The 19,246-nt window shown below is 42.3% G+C and overlaps 2 protein-coding genes across 2 annotated transcripts; both read right to left on the reverse strand.

Moving 5' to 3' along the window:
* Positions 1-59: 59 nt before the first annotated feature.
* tektl1 (tektin like 1) lies at positions 60-5,861 on the reverse strand. The gene is made up of 8 exons (XM_019275197.2): positions 5,482-5,861; positions 4,394-4,678; positions 3,715-3,819; positions 2,223-2,367; positions 1,979-2,145; positions 1,809-1,904; positions 1,603-1,716; positions 60-484 (listed from the first exon to the last, which is right to left on the reverse strand). Exons 1-8 carry the CDS (start codon positions 5,773-5,775, stop codon positions 257-259), a joined length of 1,434 nt encoding a protein of 477 aa, XP_019130742.2. The 5' UTR covers positions 5,776-5,861; the 3' UTR covers positions 60-256.
* Positions 5,862-6,645: 784 nt separating this feature from the next.
* Positions 6,646-18,062, reverse strand: si:ch73-95l15.5 (uncharacterized). Its single transcript, XM_027287406.1, has 11 exons — positions 18,016-18,062; positions 16,706-16,913; positions 15,606-16,621; positions 15,236-15,385; positions 12,033-12,110; positions 10,860-10,964; positions 9,673-9,822; positions 9,350-9,517; positions 8,903-9,028; positions 8,556-8,747; positions 6,646-7,554 (listed from the first exon to the last, which is right to left on the reverse strand). Exons 2-11 carry the CDS (start codon positions 16,875-16,877, stop codon positions 7,450-7,452), a joined length of 2,262 nt encoding a protein of 753 aa, XP_027143207.1. The 5' UTR covers positions 16,878-16,913; positions 18,016-18,062; the 3' UTR covers positions 6,646-7,449.
* Positions 18,063-19,246: the final 1,184 nt, after the last annotated feature.

Genomic DNA, 19,246 nt, shown 5'->3' on the forward strand with positions numbered 1-19,246 from the left:
TTTATTATTTATCACAAAGGGAAAAAAGAGAAAATCACTCACTCTTCATGTTTTGTAGCATTAAAATTCTCTTGAACCGAACCTAAAGGGTTTAACTGGGCCTCGCCCAAACCACCAAAAGTACACAAGAGTATGTAACAAGGCTGTCCATAGACTTCTGGCCACATAATGTAGCTTTTATCCAATTTTACTAACCTTGAACCAACACACTAAAACACCATCATCTCTCTTTCTACTTGCAGGCTTTGTTGCAGCTCTACTGAACACAAGACAGGGGGAGTTGGCTTCTGCACGCCTCCTGCTGGAGGAAAGAAGGCATGGCTCGCTTGTCGACCTGCTGACGCCTCATGCGGACGACGGCTGCGTCCACCTGAGCTGCCGCTCTCTTGCCGTGCTGGTCGTCCAGCAGCTGCAGACAGGCGTGCTGCAGCCTCGCCAGCTCCCGCTCAGAGGACATCAGACATCGCCTCAGCACTGCACTGCCCTGAGAGAGACAGACAGGAAACACGTTTGCCTGGTTTGGGTTTGTCTGAGATACTGGGTGTTAAACCACTGAATGCTTCTTTAATATATGGTGTGAACATCTGGCAGCATATTTGAATATGAAGAGATCCTGGTACTGTTTGTCTTTGTGTCACACACGAGAGATTCTCCTGTTATCTTATATGAGAGGAAACTTTTCTTAGATCTACTTCTCCAGCTAAGTTTAAAGATACTGTGGAAGGTTAAAGCTCTTTTCCCGTCTTCTCTTAATCAAACACTCCTGATAATGCATTGAAGCAAAGTCAAAAGACAAACATCTGTTTTAGTTTTATACGTCATGTGGTCTGCAGAGGTGCAAGTGCAAGCTTAAATAAAACTATATTTAACATTATTTAACATTGTTTTTTCAACTGTCTATCTCAGAAAGCATACTTTTATTTATAGGTTGTAATAAACAGCTTTAAAAATTCCTAATAAATAATTTATTAGAACTGTTTTTAAGAACAATTCGTAGGTTGTCAGGTTGAGAAAAGCTAAAGTGGGCTTTAGTTGTAAATATTAAAGCTGAACTAATTAATTTCTTATATTATCACTCCAAATACATCATGTAACGTAAACTCTGCAGTTCGCCTAAGCTCTTTGAAGTGTTTTAGCTTCTTTTAGCTCAGTGTTTTGGTTTTTATGGCCTACAGCTTGTTGGTTCAGTCACACCACGGTCTGTTTTAACAGGCACAGCAGCAAAAGCTCTAATTGAACCCGCTGCACACCACCATAGACATTAAAAATATCTTGGCAGTCCTGCCTCTTCCACCTCTCGGCTAATCTAATTATTGGCAAAGACGTGAATCGTGGGTGGACCTGAAGCTGAATGAAGCCTGGATGCAGAGCGGGATATTTTAACATGAGGGCTGAAGTGGCCGTCTTTGAGACTCACTTCACAGCCACAGAGGTTGCTACTTGTACACTACACTACAAAAAGGCAGACACACACGGTTACTGACTAACTGGTGACCACAGTGGAGCAGCTGTAATTCAACCTTTTTTTTACTCACTGTACCTGGATCAGGTGACACAAGATGAATGTTAATGTTGTTCTGACTTAACATTTCGGAAGCTCACCTGTATGAGCTGAGCAGCTTCAGGTAACTGCGTCCCTGGATGTCTCTGATAAACCTGCACCAGAGGCCTGTTGAGTTTCTCTCTGGACAGTATGTCACCGCTGTACTCTGGACCCTGCGCACAGGATAACGTGGAGAAAACTTCACCTTCACGCTGTCACTGAATCTCAGATGAACTCACTGATGCGGCTCCACATACACACTAACCTGCGCTCGGCCGTGGCTGTGACGAATACAGTTGATTTCCCTCTGCTTGCGAAACATGGCCTGCCTCGTGGCTCCAGACATCAGAGTCAGGTTTTGCTACAAAGGACAGAATGAAATGTTTTAGTATTTCTGTGTCACATACAAATATGTTTTGTTTCAATAGTGTCTACCTGCAGGCTGATTGTCTCTGCCATTTTCTTCACCAGGCCATCATTGACCGTGTTATGAATAGCTTTCTGCCTGGTGATGGCACTGGTCAACATCTGTCTGACGTCTTCCCTCAGTTGTTTCGACTGGTTGACCGTCAAAGCGGACGACTCTAAAACCTGTTTGCACTCTGCAAGAAGACGAATTCACAGCGATGCAAAATAAGAATGGTGTGGACACAGTCTCTCTGAGTGTCTCTGAGTGTACCTGGTGTAAACGGGCTGACGGGGTCTGCTTTGCTGAAGGTCTGAGCAGAGCTGCGGTGTCCTCCAGCAGAGTGAGGCAGCAGCTCCAGCACACAAGCCCGCTCACCGGCACAGTCCAGCAGCTGCCTGCTGCTCTCACCCAGGGCCTGGAAGAGACAGAGCAGGGACTTAAAGAGGACACAGTGCGGCTGCAACTACTGATTATTTATATATTATTTATCTGCAGATTATTTTTTGATCTTGATCAATTCATTGATTGTTTAGTCAATAAAATGTCAGAATAAAAACAGGTCTCGTCCAAAAACAGGTTAAATTTACTTTAGTTAATTAATTTAATCGTGTTAGTCATGTAAGATGTGGTGTTTTTCTTTTTAAAAATATAAAGAAAATGTAATTAATCATCACAATAGATACATTTTCTGTCAAATATTTACAGACTGATTCAGATCTAGTACAAATGCTGATGAGATGATTGTAGGATTCTGATGATGCTTAATCTATTTCACATTTCTCTATATTTCAAACTGAAGAAGTTCTTCTAAGAGAAGTTTCCTGGTTTCTTTGAAGTAGTTTTCACTGTTTGTCTTGACTTTTTATCGAACGGTTTTCTCATAAAGATGGCTTGTAAATGAACATGGACCTGCCTGTAGATCACTGACAGTATAAAGAATGGACAGCGTATGTGTGACGTCAGCCGTAGGTTTCCGAAGTGCTCCTGTTGAAGCTGAATATGTACTACTTCTGCTGCCTCCCAGCTAATCTAAAAATGGGCAAAGTCGTGGATCATTGGTGGACCTGCGGCGGGCTGAATGACGCCTGGGTGCTCAAACAAACTGTAGACCAAGCAGCAACCTCCGTGCCAAGAAGTGCCAACCCCTGCAGTTCCTTGAACGGCCACTTCAGCAGTTAAAATGTCTTCACAGCAGAAATAAACATGTTTACAGCCTGGTACAAAAAACAGTTTTGGTCTCTGTAGCTAATTTCTCCGTTCATGACAACTGTACTGAGGGTGAATTGTTTTCTAACCCTGTTCAAATTATATTAAGGCTTAAAGTTATGCATAATTAACAGTGTAGCCGCTTTGATTGACAGGTAGGTGCAGTTACAGATGGTTTGCAACCAGGTGTCAAGTCCACCGATGATCCACGTCTTTGCTCATTTTAAGATTAGCCAGGAGCCAGAAGAGGGAGGACTACCAGCATGATGGCAGCCAGAGCCACAGCTCTTAAGAAACCTGGACTGATGATGCAGACTGTTGAACCCCTAGACTCCTATTTTATATGAACATCCATGCCAAAAAACAACAAATATAAAGCGCAGATAAGAGAGAAGGGTGGAGGTTATTGGTGCATGAATGCTTTGGCATTGTTGTTTTTCTTCCATCGGTCATGCCAATAAATCTAAAAAGACAGAGACAGAGGGGAGGAGGAGGAGGAGGCTTCAGAGGATAATGAGTCCACTAATGAAGACAGAACAGTGGCAGTGTAAATCACCTGTAGCTGGGTCAGAGTGTTTCTCAGTGCTCCCTCCAGATCCTGTTTCAGCTGGGCCAGCTCTCTTCTCTCACACAACAACAAGTAATCAGCACCGTCCCTCTCCTGCAGCAGAGCAGACCTGTCAGTGAACACATCTCATATCCACCCAGTTCACAATGCAGAAGTTAATTAATTCATCTGTAGTCTGTAGTATCACTTACACCCAAATCACGGGCTGTAGGAAGCTGTAATGGCTGTAAAAATGTGACTTATTGTGCAGGATTTTAAAAAATGATTTGAAATACTTTGTATGGATAAGATAAGTGTGATTTTAACTAAGTTTGATGGAAGTTTGAGAGCCATTACATGCATGTTTCTGCAGGTGAAAAGATTTCCTGTGGCACTATGCAGACAATAAACTGAAAAATAGCCCAAGATAAACAAAAAATAAGTGTTTAGAAGAATGTTTGGTGTTTCATCTCTACATGGAGGTCAGAGGTCACAACGCAACATTGAATGTAACTTCAACAGCCCTCAAGTGATAAATAATTCAGTGTTGTCCTCATGGATCGTATGGTTAAATAACTGTCTAAAGGACAAAGCACAGTGAAGGGAAGAGCAACATGACAAGTGCAAGCTGGGAATAAAATAATCTGTAAACCTGCTGGGCTGAATGCAACAAGCTGTTTAATGTTACCGTCTCAGCAGTGGGCGGCCTCCTCGTCCTCCCCTCTGAGCTCCTCCTGTTCACGGTCAGATCCGTCCTCAGGCTGCGCAGCATCTTCTCCAGGTGACCCCTCTCCCTCTCCAGCTTGATGCCCTCCTGGCTCACCCTGCCGGCCTGCCTGCGCAGCTGGCCCTCCACCTCCCGAACCCTCCGCATGTACTCACCAGCCACGGCGATGCTGGCCCCCGCACACTGCTCACGCAAGCTGGTAGGTGGGAACGGGGCCACAGATGTCCTCTGGGAACCACTAGGGAACTTCAGAAGAACGTTAGACTGAGTTAGTGGTGGAATGTTTGAGTACATTTACTAAAATACTGCACTTAAGTATCATGTTAAAACTATTTGTGACAGCTGTCTATCACAGACTCAGTTGAAAATATGGACCCCCAAACTCCCAAACTAAAAAGCAATGCAAGGTTGGTCACTTTTTTATTGCCCCTGGAGTCAAAAACCAAGAAAAGACAAAACATTTTCATGTTTTGTCCCCTAGAAGGTCCAATGTGTAAGATTTAGGGGGCTCTATTTACAAAATATGGCAGACATTTATCATAATATGTATAAATATGTATAAGAATCAACAAGAATCAGTGCCATGTTACCTTAGAATAAACATTTTATATCTATAGATGCTGCGGGTCCTCTTTCACCATGGACAAACAACACTGGCTCCAGATGGAGCATTTTTCACATGTTTTATGGCCACTGTGGCGTCTCCTTCACACCAGGAGGATGGGTTCATCTCTAACATGATCCCTCTTAATGCCAAACACTGGTCCTTTAATTACTTTTATTACCTAATAAGCTGATATAAATATTTCTTATACTTCAAAGCAAAAAAAGTTATTATCTTACAGCCTAATTTAAATTATAGGAAGGTTGTTCAACAATTAATTTGTAACTTTTATTGTGTTTCTGTATGTGAAAACATATAAACTCATACAGAAGGTCCAGATGTTTTTGGTGTAATCTTTGTAATAAGGAGTAATCTGCAGATGTTTACTCCTGAGTATTTAACTTTATCATGTTGACCCAGCAGCCTAAAGTCAGCCTCCTCATACCATTGCTCCTGAAGTGTGGGGTCTCGACATCTTCACGCAGATGCAGTCACGACTCTCTCCGGATTCCTCCCCCGCCGTCTTATCTTCGGTTGTTTCCGCTGTTTCTGTGTCTGTAAGCCTCGGGGTGAAACCGGCGGCGGCGCTGTAGCTCCGAGCCTGGCTGCAAGTCCCGGAGCGCCCGGCTCGAGTCTGCCGCACCAGGCGCTCCGCACGCCGGATGGACCGAACCGTCCCATCACGCCAAGACTGCGGTCCGATTGTGACAGAGCCGAGAGGAACCGACTGGACCTGCATTGCTTCACATGCACCGCACCTCTGCTTTAGTGCCGTGTGTCCGCTGAGACATGCAGAGCGAAAACTTTGTGTGAGGTGTTGAGTTTTCAGCTCCATAGCAACAGTTCCTGAAGTAACTAGAAACTCAGAGCTGGTTGTTCATAGAGAGAGAGAACAGGGGGCACTGTCACCCAACACGGGCTCTGACAGCAGGTTTGATTTCAGGCCCATTCATTCTTTATTCCGTCATTGATTCATGAATACAGATTGGATCGGCATGAATAAATTATCAATACAAAATATTAACTCAGAAAACATTTTGAATTCCTCTTTAGAAGATCTTGCTAACCACCATCTATAGATATATTTATTTAGTTATCTTAATTTGTACTTATTTCTATTTGTATGTATCTATTTTACTTCATAATTACTTATTTAATTTATTTTGGTACCTTTTTTAATGTATTAATTCTATTTTTTTGTCGTTGTTTGTAACTTATACTGGCTGTCATTTATTACATGAAGTACTATGTCAGGAAATGTTATTTAAAATGATTAAATAAAAAGTTTTAAAAAAAAGAAATATGTGCTTCTTTACTGAAAAGTGAAAAATATACAACACTGTATACATAAACATTAAACTCAGATTCCCAGGGTGCATCTCGGTGAGAAACGTCTCTGACTGGCTTCTTTTCCATAGCAACGGTGGCAGAGGCTCATGGGTATTGTAGTATTTACACCCATCCCCGTGCCACAAAGACAGACAAATCATGAATTATCTCACAAACTGAGTTGAAATAATTAACATAAACCTACATGACTGTTATCAGAGAGAGGCTTGTGTGTCTATGCGAACTAAGAAGATAAAAACATATTTTACAGACCCTGTAGTAGTTTGAAGATCATATTTAATCACCAAACATCAGTGATGGTTTATAAAATAACAGTGTCTGTAGACATAAAATAATTTGAATCAGAGTGTTTAATTCTCTTGAACTAAAAGAAAGAAAACGTCTCCAGGAATACGTCCCAGACGAACAATACAAGACACGTAAACACTGAAGATAATTGAGAATTGTTCTAAAATAAAGTTTTAAAAAAGAGAGAGCAATAAAAACAAGAAGATTAAGGCAGTTAAAAATATTATTTTGGTCCTAAGTATTCCCTCCACAAGTGCTAAGACAGCACTGTAAACAAAAACAAAAAAAATGCAGCTCTGTACGGACAAAGTAAAAAGACAAAAAAACACAAATACACACTGTGAAGTGTTTCATGGAAAGGAGACAGACAGATTTAAATCTCACCCAATCATACCCAAATTTCACACGTTAGATCCACTCACAATACCATTCAGACACGTTTGTATCAGCAAACAAACTCACTCTATGAAATGAAATCACCTCCTAACAATTAGACCCATTACATTCGAAAAAAAAAAACTAAATACAGCAATCATGTGATTTTTAAATCAAGTATTAAACATCCAGTCAGAAGAAGTTGGACCTGAAAACAATCAGCCTGTGTCTGACTCCTGAAGTCTGAAATGACTGATTCACTCCACTGAGTTTAGTAGTAATTATGGAAAAGAGAGATAAATATAAATAGACTTAATATACACCACGATAAATTACGTTGAAAAGGTGGTGCAGAAAGTGCAAAAGTAATCTCGTCTCCGTGCAGTTCTTCTGTCCTTTATCACAGTGTGTGTTTGACGGCGGTCAGAGGTTCACGTTTGTTCTGCAGGTTCTGCTGCAGCTCTCTGAACAGTTGGTCCCGCTCCTCGGCATCCAACAGGATTTGCTACAGTGAAGAAAAATCAAATATCTGAGTCAGTAATTATTCAAAATGAAGCTCAGACCATCACACACCCTAAAAAAGGGGGAAGTTACACTGTATACACTGTCCATACTTTGTACTGTCAGTGGTTTCTACACCATATTTCTCTTGGTACGACTGTGAGTCTATAAAAAGCCTTGACTCTAATGTTTGTTTAAGGTTCAAGATTAGCAATAAAGAGTAGGAGCACAGGGCCGGTTAGTTTGTGGTATGTGGAAGCAAGAAATGTCACATTGTGCAGAACAATAACATCAACACTAACTTGATGAATCATCTAAAAGTCAGTGTATTATTCATCCACTTTAAGGATCGCTTAAGATAGATTAAACCAAACTAACATGACAGCATTTCGACTGAGAGTTTCTTGGACCCGTGACAGATTTTACCCTTCTCTACTTCCTAGTGTGAAGAAGAAACTACAGTGGTTGCAAACACAAAAAGCTCAGACAGATCAGATCTGACACAGTGGACCTGGAGGTGTTTGGCCTTCAGATAAATAAGGTTTATTCACAAAAAGAGTGAGACATGAAGCAATATTTCAATCAGTAAACAATGAAAAATGCCAAGTTGTTGTCTTGTTTTGTCCGACCAACAATCCAAAACACAAAGATATTCAGTTTGCAGTGATACAGCATTATATAAATGCTGAATATCTTCATATTTCAGATGCTTGAACGATTATTTATTTGGTACTTTTGCTTGAAAAATTACTGAAACTATCACAGTAGTTGCAACTCATTGATAAATTGACGAATTGTTGCAGCTCTACGTATCATTTCTTTTATTAATTTTATCTAAATGTATTTTGTTTGTATGTATTATTTTATGTAATTTAAGATAATTATTTGTGGTATGAAGTTTTTTATCTATTCTTTCTTCGAGGGCTCAGATAGGAGGAGAGGTGAACACACACCAAACACACCCTGACGGTCAACCATGAGACACTAAACAGCAGATTTCTTTACCTCTATGAGTTTGTCTCTCTTCTCCAGGCTGTCCCTCACTTTCCTCTCCTGTCTCTCTCTGTCCTCTCTGCTGTTCTGCCAGGATCGATCGGCCTCCTTCTTCTCCTTCTGCTTCTCCTTCAGCTCCTGCCGAATGCCTTGGAGTTGATCCGTCAGGGAGGACACCGTCTGACTGTGACTCTCCTGCTGTTTCTGGTGTGGGGAAAAAGGCAAAAGGAATCGTTAGAAAGGCCCCGTCCTGCTAAATACGCCTCACATCACCTTGTGTCATGTTGGCGATTTGATTTTCTGCACAGTTTATTGATCACTACTTCCTACAGTTCTCTTTAAAACTTTCAAATCCTCACCTGCACCAGGTCCTGGTACTCCTGCAGGGCTGTGGTAAGTTTGGTGACCTCTGTGCACAAGATGGTGCTGTTTCCCACTCTGTCCTCCAACAAGGCTGCCCTCTGACTCCCTCTGCCGCCCGACTCCTGACCAATCAGAGTCAGGGAGGAGGAAAATGACATGTTGTGAGTAAAAGTTTCCCCATGGTCACTGGAGTCTGTGTTTACAGACAAAACTGATCTAAGGCCAGAAGGACTGCAGTCTCTGTGCTCAATAATACAAAGAGTGAAGGACATTTCATACCTCAGTCATGCTGCAACTATTAGAAAACTCGTCTTACAGACTCATATATTAAAAATACAGAACTAGAGCACATTGTACATTAACATTATGTTATAAAAACACCAGAAATCCACATCAGCATGCTCATGATTCACCTATTTTTGACATTTTCCCTCTGTTATTACCTTCTCATCTTTCTGACAGTTCCCCAGCTCCTCTTTCAGGCAGTGGATCAGAGTCTCCTTCTCCTGCAGGACAGTATCAAGGGCCCGGTCCCTCTGTCTCCACACCTCCCTCTCTTTCTCCACCTCCTTCAGCAGTCGCTCCTTCTCGCCCAGAGCCACTCGCAGGTCCTGTAACATGTATGTCAATCTAAATAAATCTTTAAGTAAAGTCAACAGTGCATGGGAGAACAATTAAATCCTGTACACACAATGTAGTAAGAATGTGGGTGTGTGTGTGTTTTGAACTACAATGCATGCAACGTCTGATGCATGCGTGTTCTCACGTTGATAACATCCTGGTTACACTGCAGCACGATGTTGAGTGTGTCGAGGTCTCTATCTCGTTCTCTTCCAGCCTTCCTCAACGCCTCGATCTCTTTCTCCATGCCCTTCTCTTTCTCTGACATTTCGGACCTCAAAGCCTCCAAGGCAGCCTACAGACGATAAAAAAAAACATTTGAAATATCCAATTTAGATTTAAATACAACTTGAAGGAGTTCGAGTGTCTCGGGTGTTTGTTCACGAGTGATGGGAAATTGGATGGATGATTGGTGCCCGACCGTGTGGAAGAGGGAGCTGAGCTTGAAGGCAAAGCTCTCGATTTTCCGGTCTATCCATGTTCCAACCCTCACCTATAGTGACCAAACAAATTGCAGATAAAAGCAGCCAAGTTTCCTCCACAGCTTGGCTGAGCTCTGCTTAGAGATAGGGTGAGGAACCGCTGCTCCTTTGGGTCAAAAAAGAACAGCTGAGGTGTCTCCTGGGCACCAGGGCAGATCTAGAAGTCGCTGGAGAGACTATAGAGCTCATCTGGCCGGGGAACGCTTTGGGTTCCCCCAGGAGGAGCTGGAATGTGTTTCTGGAGAGAGGAACGTCTGGAATGCTTTGCTAAATCTGTTGCCACCACGACCAGACCCCAAATTTTTCACACTCAATCAACAAAACAATCATTAGTTGCAGCCTTGCGTTGTACTTTCAGGTGCATTAAAGAAGTTGGCAGCAGTCTGTCTAAAAGGATTCATTCATCAAACATACCGTGTGACCTAACTGAGGTCGGTTAGAGACTCTCATCCCTGCTCATCTCTTTCTTTCTGAGGCACTTAAATCAGCTGATACTTCATCTCTATGGGCCAAACTGTCTCCAAGACTACACTGATTTAAAAAAAAGGGGCTTTGTATCTTGATCTTTGTGTGATTTGATGAAAGAAATGATGGTGTTAACACACAAAAAAACCTTCAGCTATGTTGTATAATGAAATCTCTGACATGACTAGACTGGTAAAACTTCCTGCAGGTCTGAGGTGAAAAAACAAACGCATCACAAGGTCTGCACGGCTCATACAAAAGGCTTCCGGGACAGGAGGATCAAGTCTGATAACTATCAGCTAAAAGTCTGCCTGCTCATGCTGAAAACTGCTACGCTTCAGTGACCCAGCGTTAATGTCAGTGATCGGGAGTGTCAGCTTCTAACCTTGTTGTCAGAGAGGATTTCCTTCAGATTCTCAGTCAGCTTGTTGATCAGCTCAGTGCCTGCACCTTCCTCCACGCACAGTCTTCTGATCAGACTCATGCACTCCTGGAAGGAAAGTAAACACCGGTTAGAAACACAGCCGTCTAACATCACTGTCACATTTTAACTCCAGTTTATCTGATTTGACGTCTTTACTTAAGATTTTAAGGTTTAAAGAAGTGCAGATTTGTGTCAGAGTCAAAGTTTATGAAGACATTTCAGGCATGATAACCCTGCGATATACTGGAGAGGCCAAGCTCATGAAAATGAGAATCAGCATTTATCAAATATAATGAGCTATTAGTTTGTCACAGAATAAAACCACAACCAGCACAGGTTTGTTACACATTCAGCTGCTCTACCAACTGAGCTAAACACCGCCGCACATTCACTTTTTGATAATCTTTGATCAAGGTTTCAGCTCTTTTCTAGAGATCATTTTCCAGGACTTTTCCAGGACATATATAAGCATAACCTTGAGATGTTTTGCCTTGTGTCAATGCTCTGTCTTAATATTGTTTACCGTTGCTGCTGAACACCAATAACACAAATAGTAGCCTAAACGTTTGCCTGACAAATCAAGATTAAACTTTAGTAGTAATATCGAGTGGAAATCTAAAACAAGGCTCTGTGGAGCTCTGACAGACAACTTTGAGGTTCAATCTCACAGGATTTTCCAGGATGGAAACATATTTTCTCATTTTCCATGACTGGAAAAGCAGTCAACTGTTTTCCAGGCTTTCCAGGATGTATGGGAACCGTGTTAATGTGCTTTAATTCATTCAAGCACCCTTTTCCGACATCTTTCTCAGACGACAGTCCTATTTGCTTTAGCCGTTCAGCTATCATAAGTACAACAGTCCATTCCTGCTGTAAATCAATAACCGTGACCAGCAGCTAAAAATAAGGGCAGTCACGATCAAAGCTTGTGAAAACATACTTCAGTGTCACTGGTACAATGTGCTGAGCACACAGAGGCGAATGCAGTTCTGGCACTGCCACTTTAAGGGCGTACAGTGACTTCAAAGACAAACAACATTCCTGTGAGATTTGATGCCGAGCCAGTCGCAGAGGTAGAAGATCCGACTGCCGCGTGCATGACTGAGTCCTGTCTACCCTCATCACCTCACCCACCTGGATCAGACGCTCCCGGCTGTGGAGGGAGTGACCGAGGCTCTGCAGCAGGGAAACGCCGACCTCCTCCTGGACGAGCTGGAGGAAAACAAAGGACAAAATAAATACAATATTTAGATAATCAATTAATCGTGTCAGCCATCATTCATCATTTTAACCTGAATACCTTTGAGATGTTGGAAAGTCAACACAACATTCCTGAAAATACCATAACAGGCACTTTCCTGTATTTTCTAGGCCATAAATATCTGTTATATAAACTAACAACAGTTTGCCAACATCCACTGTGTGCTAAAATTCCTCAAGTCAAATAGTTTGCCAGATAATCCATAACAATCCAGATAATCAATGTTAATCCGTAATTAACTACAAAACCCGCTGGGCATCAGAGGAGTGTACTCGGCATGTTTGTAATAAATGCTGCAGGGTTTTATTGGTGCACTGTTGGCTTGTAGCACACTTTATAGACAAAATGATTCATGTGGATTAGATTAGATTTATTAATAATTAAAATAATCTTTAGCTGCAGCCTTAATCAACATCTTCTAGGTGAACGCTCTGTGCTACTTTTTTTATTTGGCATTGACGTGATCATTTTAATATTTCCTATTGGTACAAAACTAGTTTTTTTTTAAAAATACACTTTTATTTGACGATTAATATATAATACATGCTGCTGTTCAGTTTATCTGATTGGCTGGTGTTCCAGGTGATCACCGTGTGTTGAAGAACTGTTGACAACATTTCACGTCTATGCTACATCAGTAAGTAAACGCATCACCATCACCTGAAGCTCAGTTCAGTCTGTTGTTTGTTCAAACTGTTCAGATAAAAAAAACAGCCTACATCAGCGCTGCACATGAGGTTAGTCGCTCGCCTATTAGTTACCCAGTTATCAGATTGTGATTATTTCTGTGGCCTTCGAATACGTTTTTACAAAGAAGTAACACACTGTGAATGAGTTACTGATCTGATGATTGAGTGATTTGTTTGTGCACGTCCTGAACGCCTCTAACGTTTAAACATGTTGCGACTTCCACGCGTTTCACAATAAATCTTACTAATATTCAAATCGTCATGCGAACGCGGCGCCCCTCGCTCTGACTGCATACTTCCAAACTTACACTTACTCTGCTGGCATCATAGCAGTGTCAGTCAATACAACACTTTGGTGCAGACTAGAAATATCTCAACAACTCATTTCATTGAGAATTTTGGTTTAACAGCCAATCATGGTCCCCAGAGGATGAATCCAAATCACTTTGGTGATCTCCTGACTTTTCTTGTAGCACCACCAGCAAGTCAAAGGAGGTATGCTGTGTCTCAATTTACAAACTTCGATACTTAAACTTGCTGAAATTAGCGCACTACACCAATATGTACACAGTGTACTTCATAGAAGTGTACTGACAGACAAAGCACCGGTCATGTGGACACAGGCTCTATAAAGCAGCTGGGAAGCCTTTTAATGATATCTTCTATCTTCAGATGAGCCCGGGGCAAACTCCACCGGTCGGGGAAGATTCCAGAGAGAGGCTATGTGTGTGTGTGTGTGTGTGTTAGTGTGTCTTTATCTGCACCTGTAAATGAAGAAATGTGGACACACCCTTTTACCGGCACAGAAAAAAAAGAAAAAACACACAGTACACCCACCCTCCATTCCTTTGACAACAGTATATTTGTGCTCAGTCAACATTCAAAGTGCGGTTTATGGAGCTGTTTGGACATGTGACAGATGATCTGCGGTGTAATGGTGCACGGCGTAACAAACCTGTTTTTCATGTGTTTAAAAAAATCTTATGACAGCTAGTAAAAACAGCTATTACATAACAACGTCATGAGCATCTCAATTCAACCTCCACTTATTTATTTTAATGTTATTAACCTTTTCAAACAGCCGCAGTTTGATGTGAACCGAGAGACCAAGTTCACATCACAGAGACCAAGTCATGGGCCAAGACCAGAGTGTATTGAGACCAAGACTTTGAGAAGTCAACACCAAGATCTACACCTAAGTCAACACCTAAGCATCGCCTTGAAGCATTTTCAAACCACTGTTTGTTCTTTTGGACACCGTTTTGCAGATGAACTCTTTGTTATTTTATTCCAGAAGACTTGGCTGATAAATCAGTGAATGCACAGTGACATGCCCAACGTTTGTGTTCAGAGTCCTCTTTGTCTGAGACCGAGGCCTTTACATTACATTGCATTTAGCAGACGCTTTTATCCAAAGCGACTTACAGAGGAGGACATAAGCTGACAAAGGTGTAAAGGAGCACAGAGTAGTTGTTAGTTTTGTTAGTTTTGTTAGGCAGGGAAGCAGTCTTGAAAGAGAAAGGTTTTTACAAGTTTTTTAAAGGTAGAAAGCTGTTCTTGTAGTCGTTGGTAGGTCATTCCACCATTTGGGGACAACCACAGAGAAGAGTTGAGTGACCTCGCTTTGCGAGAGGCATGTGTCTTTAAAAAGTAGTCTCATATCTTTTCAATAAATAATGCTGTAATCATTCCTCTTGTTCACACACAGCAGCGGCGTAGGCCAACTTTACAGTTCACGCAGAAGCAGAGATACTTTGGTGTAAAAAGGGTACTCCTACAAACTTACTATCTTTCACATCACTTTTGAGCTCATAGCTAGTCATGGATGTTTACGCAGTAAATACGTGCATGAACGTGTCTACATAGCAGGTACTGATACCTAAAAAGATTATGCAATCACTAACAGATCTCATAGTTTATTTCCATTCAAAAAGTCATAGTATTTCGATGCTATAATGTGGTTTTAAGTCCACCAGGAGTACACCTACCAGCTTGAGTACCACTACCCTAAGTGATGGAGCACAAACTCCACAGTCCTGACTCTGAAACGCATCCTGAAGTTTATCTTTCAGCATCCAAAGCTTTGGTCTTTTTAATACTAAAGTTTCCTTGAACAGTGTTTGTGTTAAAGATTGTGGACTGTGCATTTTGTCCCTCGCCACTGACACTGAAATCGCTCTCATCTGTTAACAGGTTGATTCATTACAGCAGGCAAAACCTGTTTCAACGTGCTCCTGACTAATGTTTTAAGAAAGAGATGAAAAATTGTGAACCTGACCTTTAATCATTGAGCTCTTAAGCAGGTTGTGTTACCTTTGGACACAGCCAGGCTGTTTCCAGTCTTTATGCTAAGCTGACCTAAACCAGTCTTGAGTACGAGTACTTACAGGCGCCCAGTCTTCTGATCCGTTGACTTCTTCAGCTGGTTTGCTCCTCCCGTGTTTCAGCTCGGCCTCCAGGGTCCTGATGCGGGACACGGCTTGGTCCAGCTGGCCTCGCATGTGTCTGACAGCGTTGTGAACCCGACCGGTTGCGCTCTAAAAATGACAATTGATTTCATAGTAAAACATGTTTGTAGTGTTATTCAGCAAAGTGAAACGTGTAGTTGTAATCTTGTTGGACTGCTGGACTGGCCTCAGTTGCACCCGGATCACCTATTGCAGCACATTGTGTCAATATTTAAAGCTGCTGGCACACAGAGCATCTGGTCAGATCAGCTCTCTTATATACATACAGTATATTGGAACAGTCGCTCACCTCTTGATGAAGAGGCATGAACTCGTCCCTCAGCTCTGTCAGCACATCGCCGTCCTCTCCATCCACTACATCCCCTCCGTTCTCCACATCCCCAAAGCTCAGCACCCTGTTCACCGAGTTGGACGGCATGTCTCCAGCTTTCCCCAAGTACCTGCCGTCCTTCCTCCCCAGAACTGGGATCCTACTCCCCGATGGCGAGCTGATCGGCTTCCCTTCGATACTCCTCAGCTCCTTCAGCAAAAAGTTGGCAGACTGAAACTCACTCGGTGAGTCAAACGGGTCGTTGGCGTCAAGAGAGTCCAGAGACTGAATGGACTCGGTGCGGGAAGACGTTTGTAAGGAGAGTGTTGACCCCGCCAGTGAAGACGGGGTGGAGTTGATGGATGGTATCCTCTGCCAGTGGAGGGGCATGCTCTGAGATTTGTCCCGTGACAATGGCAACGGGGAGAAAGGTCGCAAAGGTAAGCGGCGAGGAACCCCACAAACAGACTCGTAGTCCGAGTCGGACACTCGTAAGGAGTCACAGCCTTCACATCCTTTCCCCTTCCTACATCTTTTACCCGTTCTTATAAAATACGGACATGTATCCCACTTCTCAGACCAGCACTCGTACTCTGAGAGAGCCATATTCTCTCTGAGCATCTCCCTGTAGCCTTCCTTCTCCGCCTCTCCATCCTCCTCGCTGGTGCTGCCCAGGCTCTGGAACTCCTGCGGGTGTCTCTGGTAGTAGTTTTGGCGCACCCACTGTCTGATCTTGTCCCTTTCCTGCGTCAGCTTCTGCAGCCTCTCGGACGACAGCACCCTCACCCTGGCTATCACCGAGTCGAACTTGAAGACCCGCTCGAGGACGCACATGCATTTGCCGCACACAAACTCCCCCTGCCCGTCGCCCCGCAGCACAGACTGCCCCAGTATGTGGGTCAACACCGAGAGCAGATCCATTCCTTTGGACGGGGAGCTCAGGGATAACTGGGATTTGGAGAGAGACGCTGACGAACCAAGAGACAATGTGCTGCCTGTGAGGAGTAAAAACAAAGTTTGATTCAGGCGTTTCCTCAACAAGGACACAGTATGTGATTCATTTTATGCTCCAGACTCACCCCAGGGGCTGCTCTGCGAGGACCTGGACAGACTTCCTCCTCTGAGGGACTCTGTCGGGGTGTGAGGCTGACCATTCTTCTTATTTTGACCACCAAACAACCACCGCCTCTGGTTTCCCTGCAGGGCTCCGCCACACACTCGGCACAGGTCATTTTTACCTCTGGAGGACATCGTGGACGAATTGATGTCCCGTAGATGATGGAAAACCTGTGGATCAAAACAGAAAAATGCATTTACAGGAGTGGCTTAGAGCTCTAACCGATCTTTAACTGCACTGTCAGTCTTAATTACAGCAAAGAAGCATGAGAAAGCAGCCGGAGTTAATGCCAGGCTTCATTTTTCACATTAAAACCAGGTCAGAGGAAGTTTTGAGCCATCTTATCTAACCAGTTTGACATATTAAGTGTCTCCCTGGTGCTTTGATTTGTGATTTTCTTTTATCTCTCCCATGCATGGATGTTTTTTTGGCCTGCTTTATTGCAGCTTACATCTGCTGTGTGTTTACACTAGCTTCCCACAGGGCGGTACACGTCGTCGACCTTGAGCCACGCTGACAGTGAATTCAGTCCATGAATGAAACTTTTTTAAAGTCTCTCCATGAACCCTTTCGCCATTTCCAAATGGTTTTAAATGAAATATGAGACATCAATGAATCATTTTAACGCATTCAAGACAAGATAAGAGGATTTTTACGCACGGTTTTAACGCGAAAGTGTGTTTTCTGCACACGGAAACTGTGAGTTTGAACCAAATACATGATTTACCGTCTTTACGCATGACTTTTAGATGTTTTAATGCAACAGTTTAAAGCTGAAATCCTTTTCCGGGAAACACTAAACAGCATACAGACATGTCCACAAAGGGAAACTCTTCATCATCCAGTGGAAAATAGTTGAACTGTGGGTTTATTTTAAGCAGCCGAGGTGCCGCGGATTCACTGTGAAAGTCACGTCAGCCCGTGAAAGTGGAGCGTCAGTGTTTGTCTCAGCCTCAGTCTCCATAAATAAAACAATGATCATTCTTAGAAAGTATTTCTGGGGGGAGTCTTACGTTTGAGTCCTCGCCGGCTTCACGCGCTGAAAGTCATGCAAAAGTTTTAAAATCCGCCGTCACGAGAGGAGGAAGAAATCCTCATGTCGTCTCGTGTCAAATGAGTAAGTAAGTGATAGGTGACAAGTTCTGTCTTTTAGGTAAATCTCCACCGGGAACTGAGCTGCTGGAGTCACCACACACACACACCGGAGCAGCGGAAGAGAGGTGGTGGTGGTGGTGGTGGTGGGTGTCACCTTGCTGACGTCATCGGTCCTACCTGTTTGGAGCAGCGCGAGGAGGAGGTGTTCAAACATTGGCTGTTTGTTCTAAAAAAAAAGGAGATGTCGGCACTCCTCACCACACACACGTAATAAACTCTGGTGAATCTGAATTCTGCTACTGAAATTATCATAAAAATGGCTTATTTTCATAATTATAAGAAATATGAACACCGTTAAATATATGCCGAATTCACTATTAGCGGGTCCTGTTTGTAGTATATCAATGGATGTGCAGATAAATATCACGGGATAATTTTGAGACTGAAGAAGACTTTAAAATTTGATGATTCTCAGGCGAGTTCTGAAGCGTCTTTTCTCCATGATTTATTTAAGTGGATCTATGGACCTTTATTCACATTGAACATCATATATAATGATATGAAGAAGTCAAACAGCTAATATCTCATGATTATGACTTATTATTTCATAATTATAAGAAACTGGGTTTATTTGTGCCTGGAAAGTTGCAGTGATTTTGACAATCTGTGATTTACCAGTTTGATATTCTCTTATGAATCCAGTTCTTAGCCCATGTTTGTTCACACTTATGCACAGTGGCACCATTATCCTGTTTGCAGTGCACTCATGGATGTACAGAAAACTGTCACTGGATCATTTTGATACTGAACAAAAATTAAAATTATGATATTTCTCAGGTGAGTTCTGAAGCGTCTTTTCTTTTGGATCTATTGACTTTTATTCACAATAAACATGATATATAATGACATCCAGAGGAAGTTAAGTCACACTGGTTGATGTGAGTATGTGTTTCATGTCTGGATGTTCAGATATCACTGAGATGTTTTTGGTTTTGTAATAAAAAATAATGACATAATGTCTTAACCTTCTCTTGATAAAGTATCTCATACTTATGGCATCATTTGCCACAGAGATAAAGTAAGAAACAAAGTCACCGTTTTGAGAGAGGTTGCCATAATTATGACTTTGTATCCTATATATCATAGTTCACAACTCGGCCCCTCTGAATCAGTTCATTAAACAAAATCAATTGTATTGATTGATCACACACGCTGTGCTGCTTTAATCTAATCACGTGTAAAGGACAACAACATGCTGAAGGGCTGAGTGAACGTTGTCTTCACAGATTATCAGAACAAACATCCCAACAATGAAATTTAGATCAATTTGAAAATGTTAACAACGTCTAACATATTTATCAAATACAATAAAACACAGACGATCACTAAAAATGACTTTATATGATTT

Source organism: Larimichthys crocea, chromosome XIII, assembly GCF_000972845.2.
Source record: "Larimichthys crocea isolate SSNF chromosome XIII, L_crocea_2.0, whole genome shotgun sequence".
In the NCBI taxonomy this organism is placed as follows: Eukaryota; Metazoa; Chordata; class Actinopteri; family Sciaenidae; genus Larimichthys; species Larimichthys crocea.

Excerpts from the sequence above, each read along its gene's own strand:
- tektl1 (XM_019275197.2), bottom strand. The coding sequence starts at position 5,775 with ATGCAGGTCCAGTCGGTTCCTCTCGGCTCTGTCACAATCGGACCGCAG. Across the intron at positions 2,368-3,714 it reads ACACTCTGACCCAGCTACAG|GCCCTGGGTGAGAGCAGCAG; the intron begins GTGATTTACACT and ends TGTCTCTTCCAG. Across the intron at positions 1,905-1,978 it reads CAGAGACAATCAGCCTGCAG|CAAAACCTGACTCTGATGTC; the intron begins GTAGACACTATT and ends TGTCCTTTGTAG.
- si:ch73-95l15.5 (XM_027287406.1), bottom strand. The coding sequence starts at position 16,877 with ATGTCCTCCAGAGGTAAAAATGACCTGTGCCGAGTGTGTGGCGGAGCC. Across the intron at positions 9,823-10,859 it reads AAATCCTCTCTGACAACAAG|GCTGCCTTGGAGGCTTTGAG; the intron begins GTTAGAAGCTGA and ends TATCGTCTGTAG. Across the intron at positions 8,748-8,902 it reads AGTACCAGGACCTGGTGCAG|AAACAGCAGGAGAGTCACAG; the intron begins GTGAGGATTTGA and ends TCCCCACACCAG.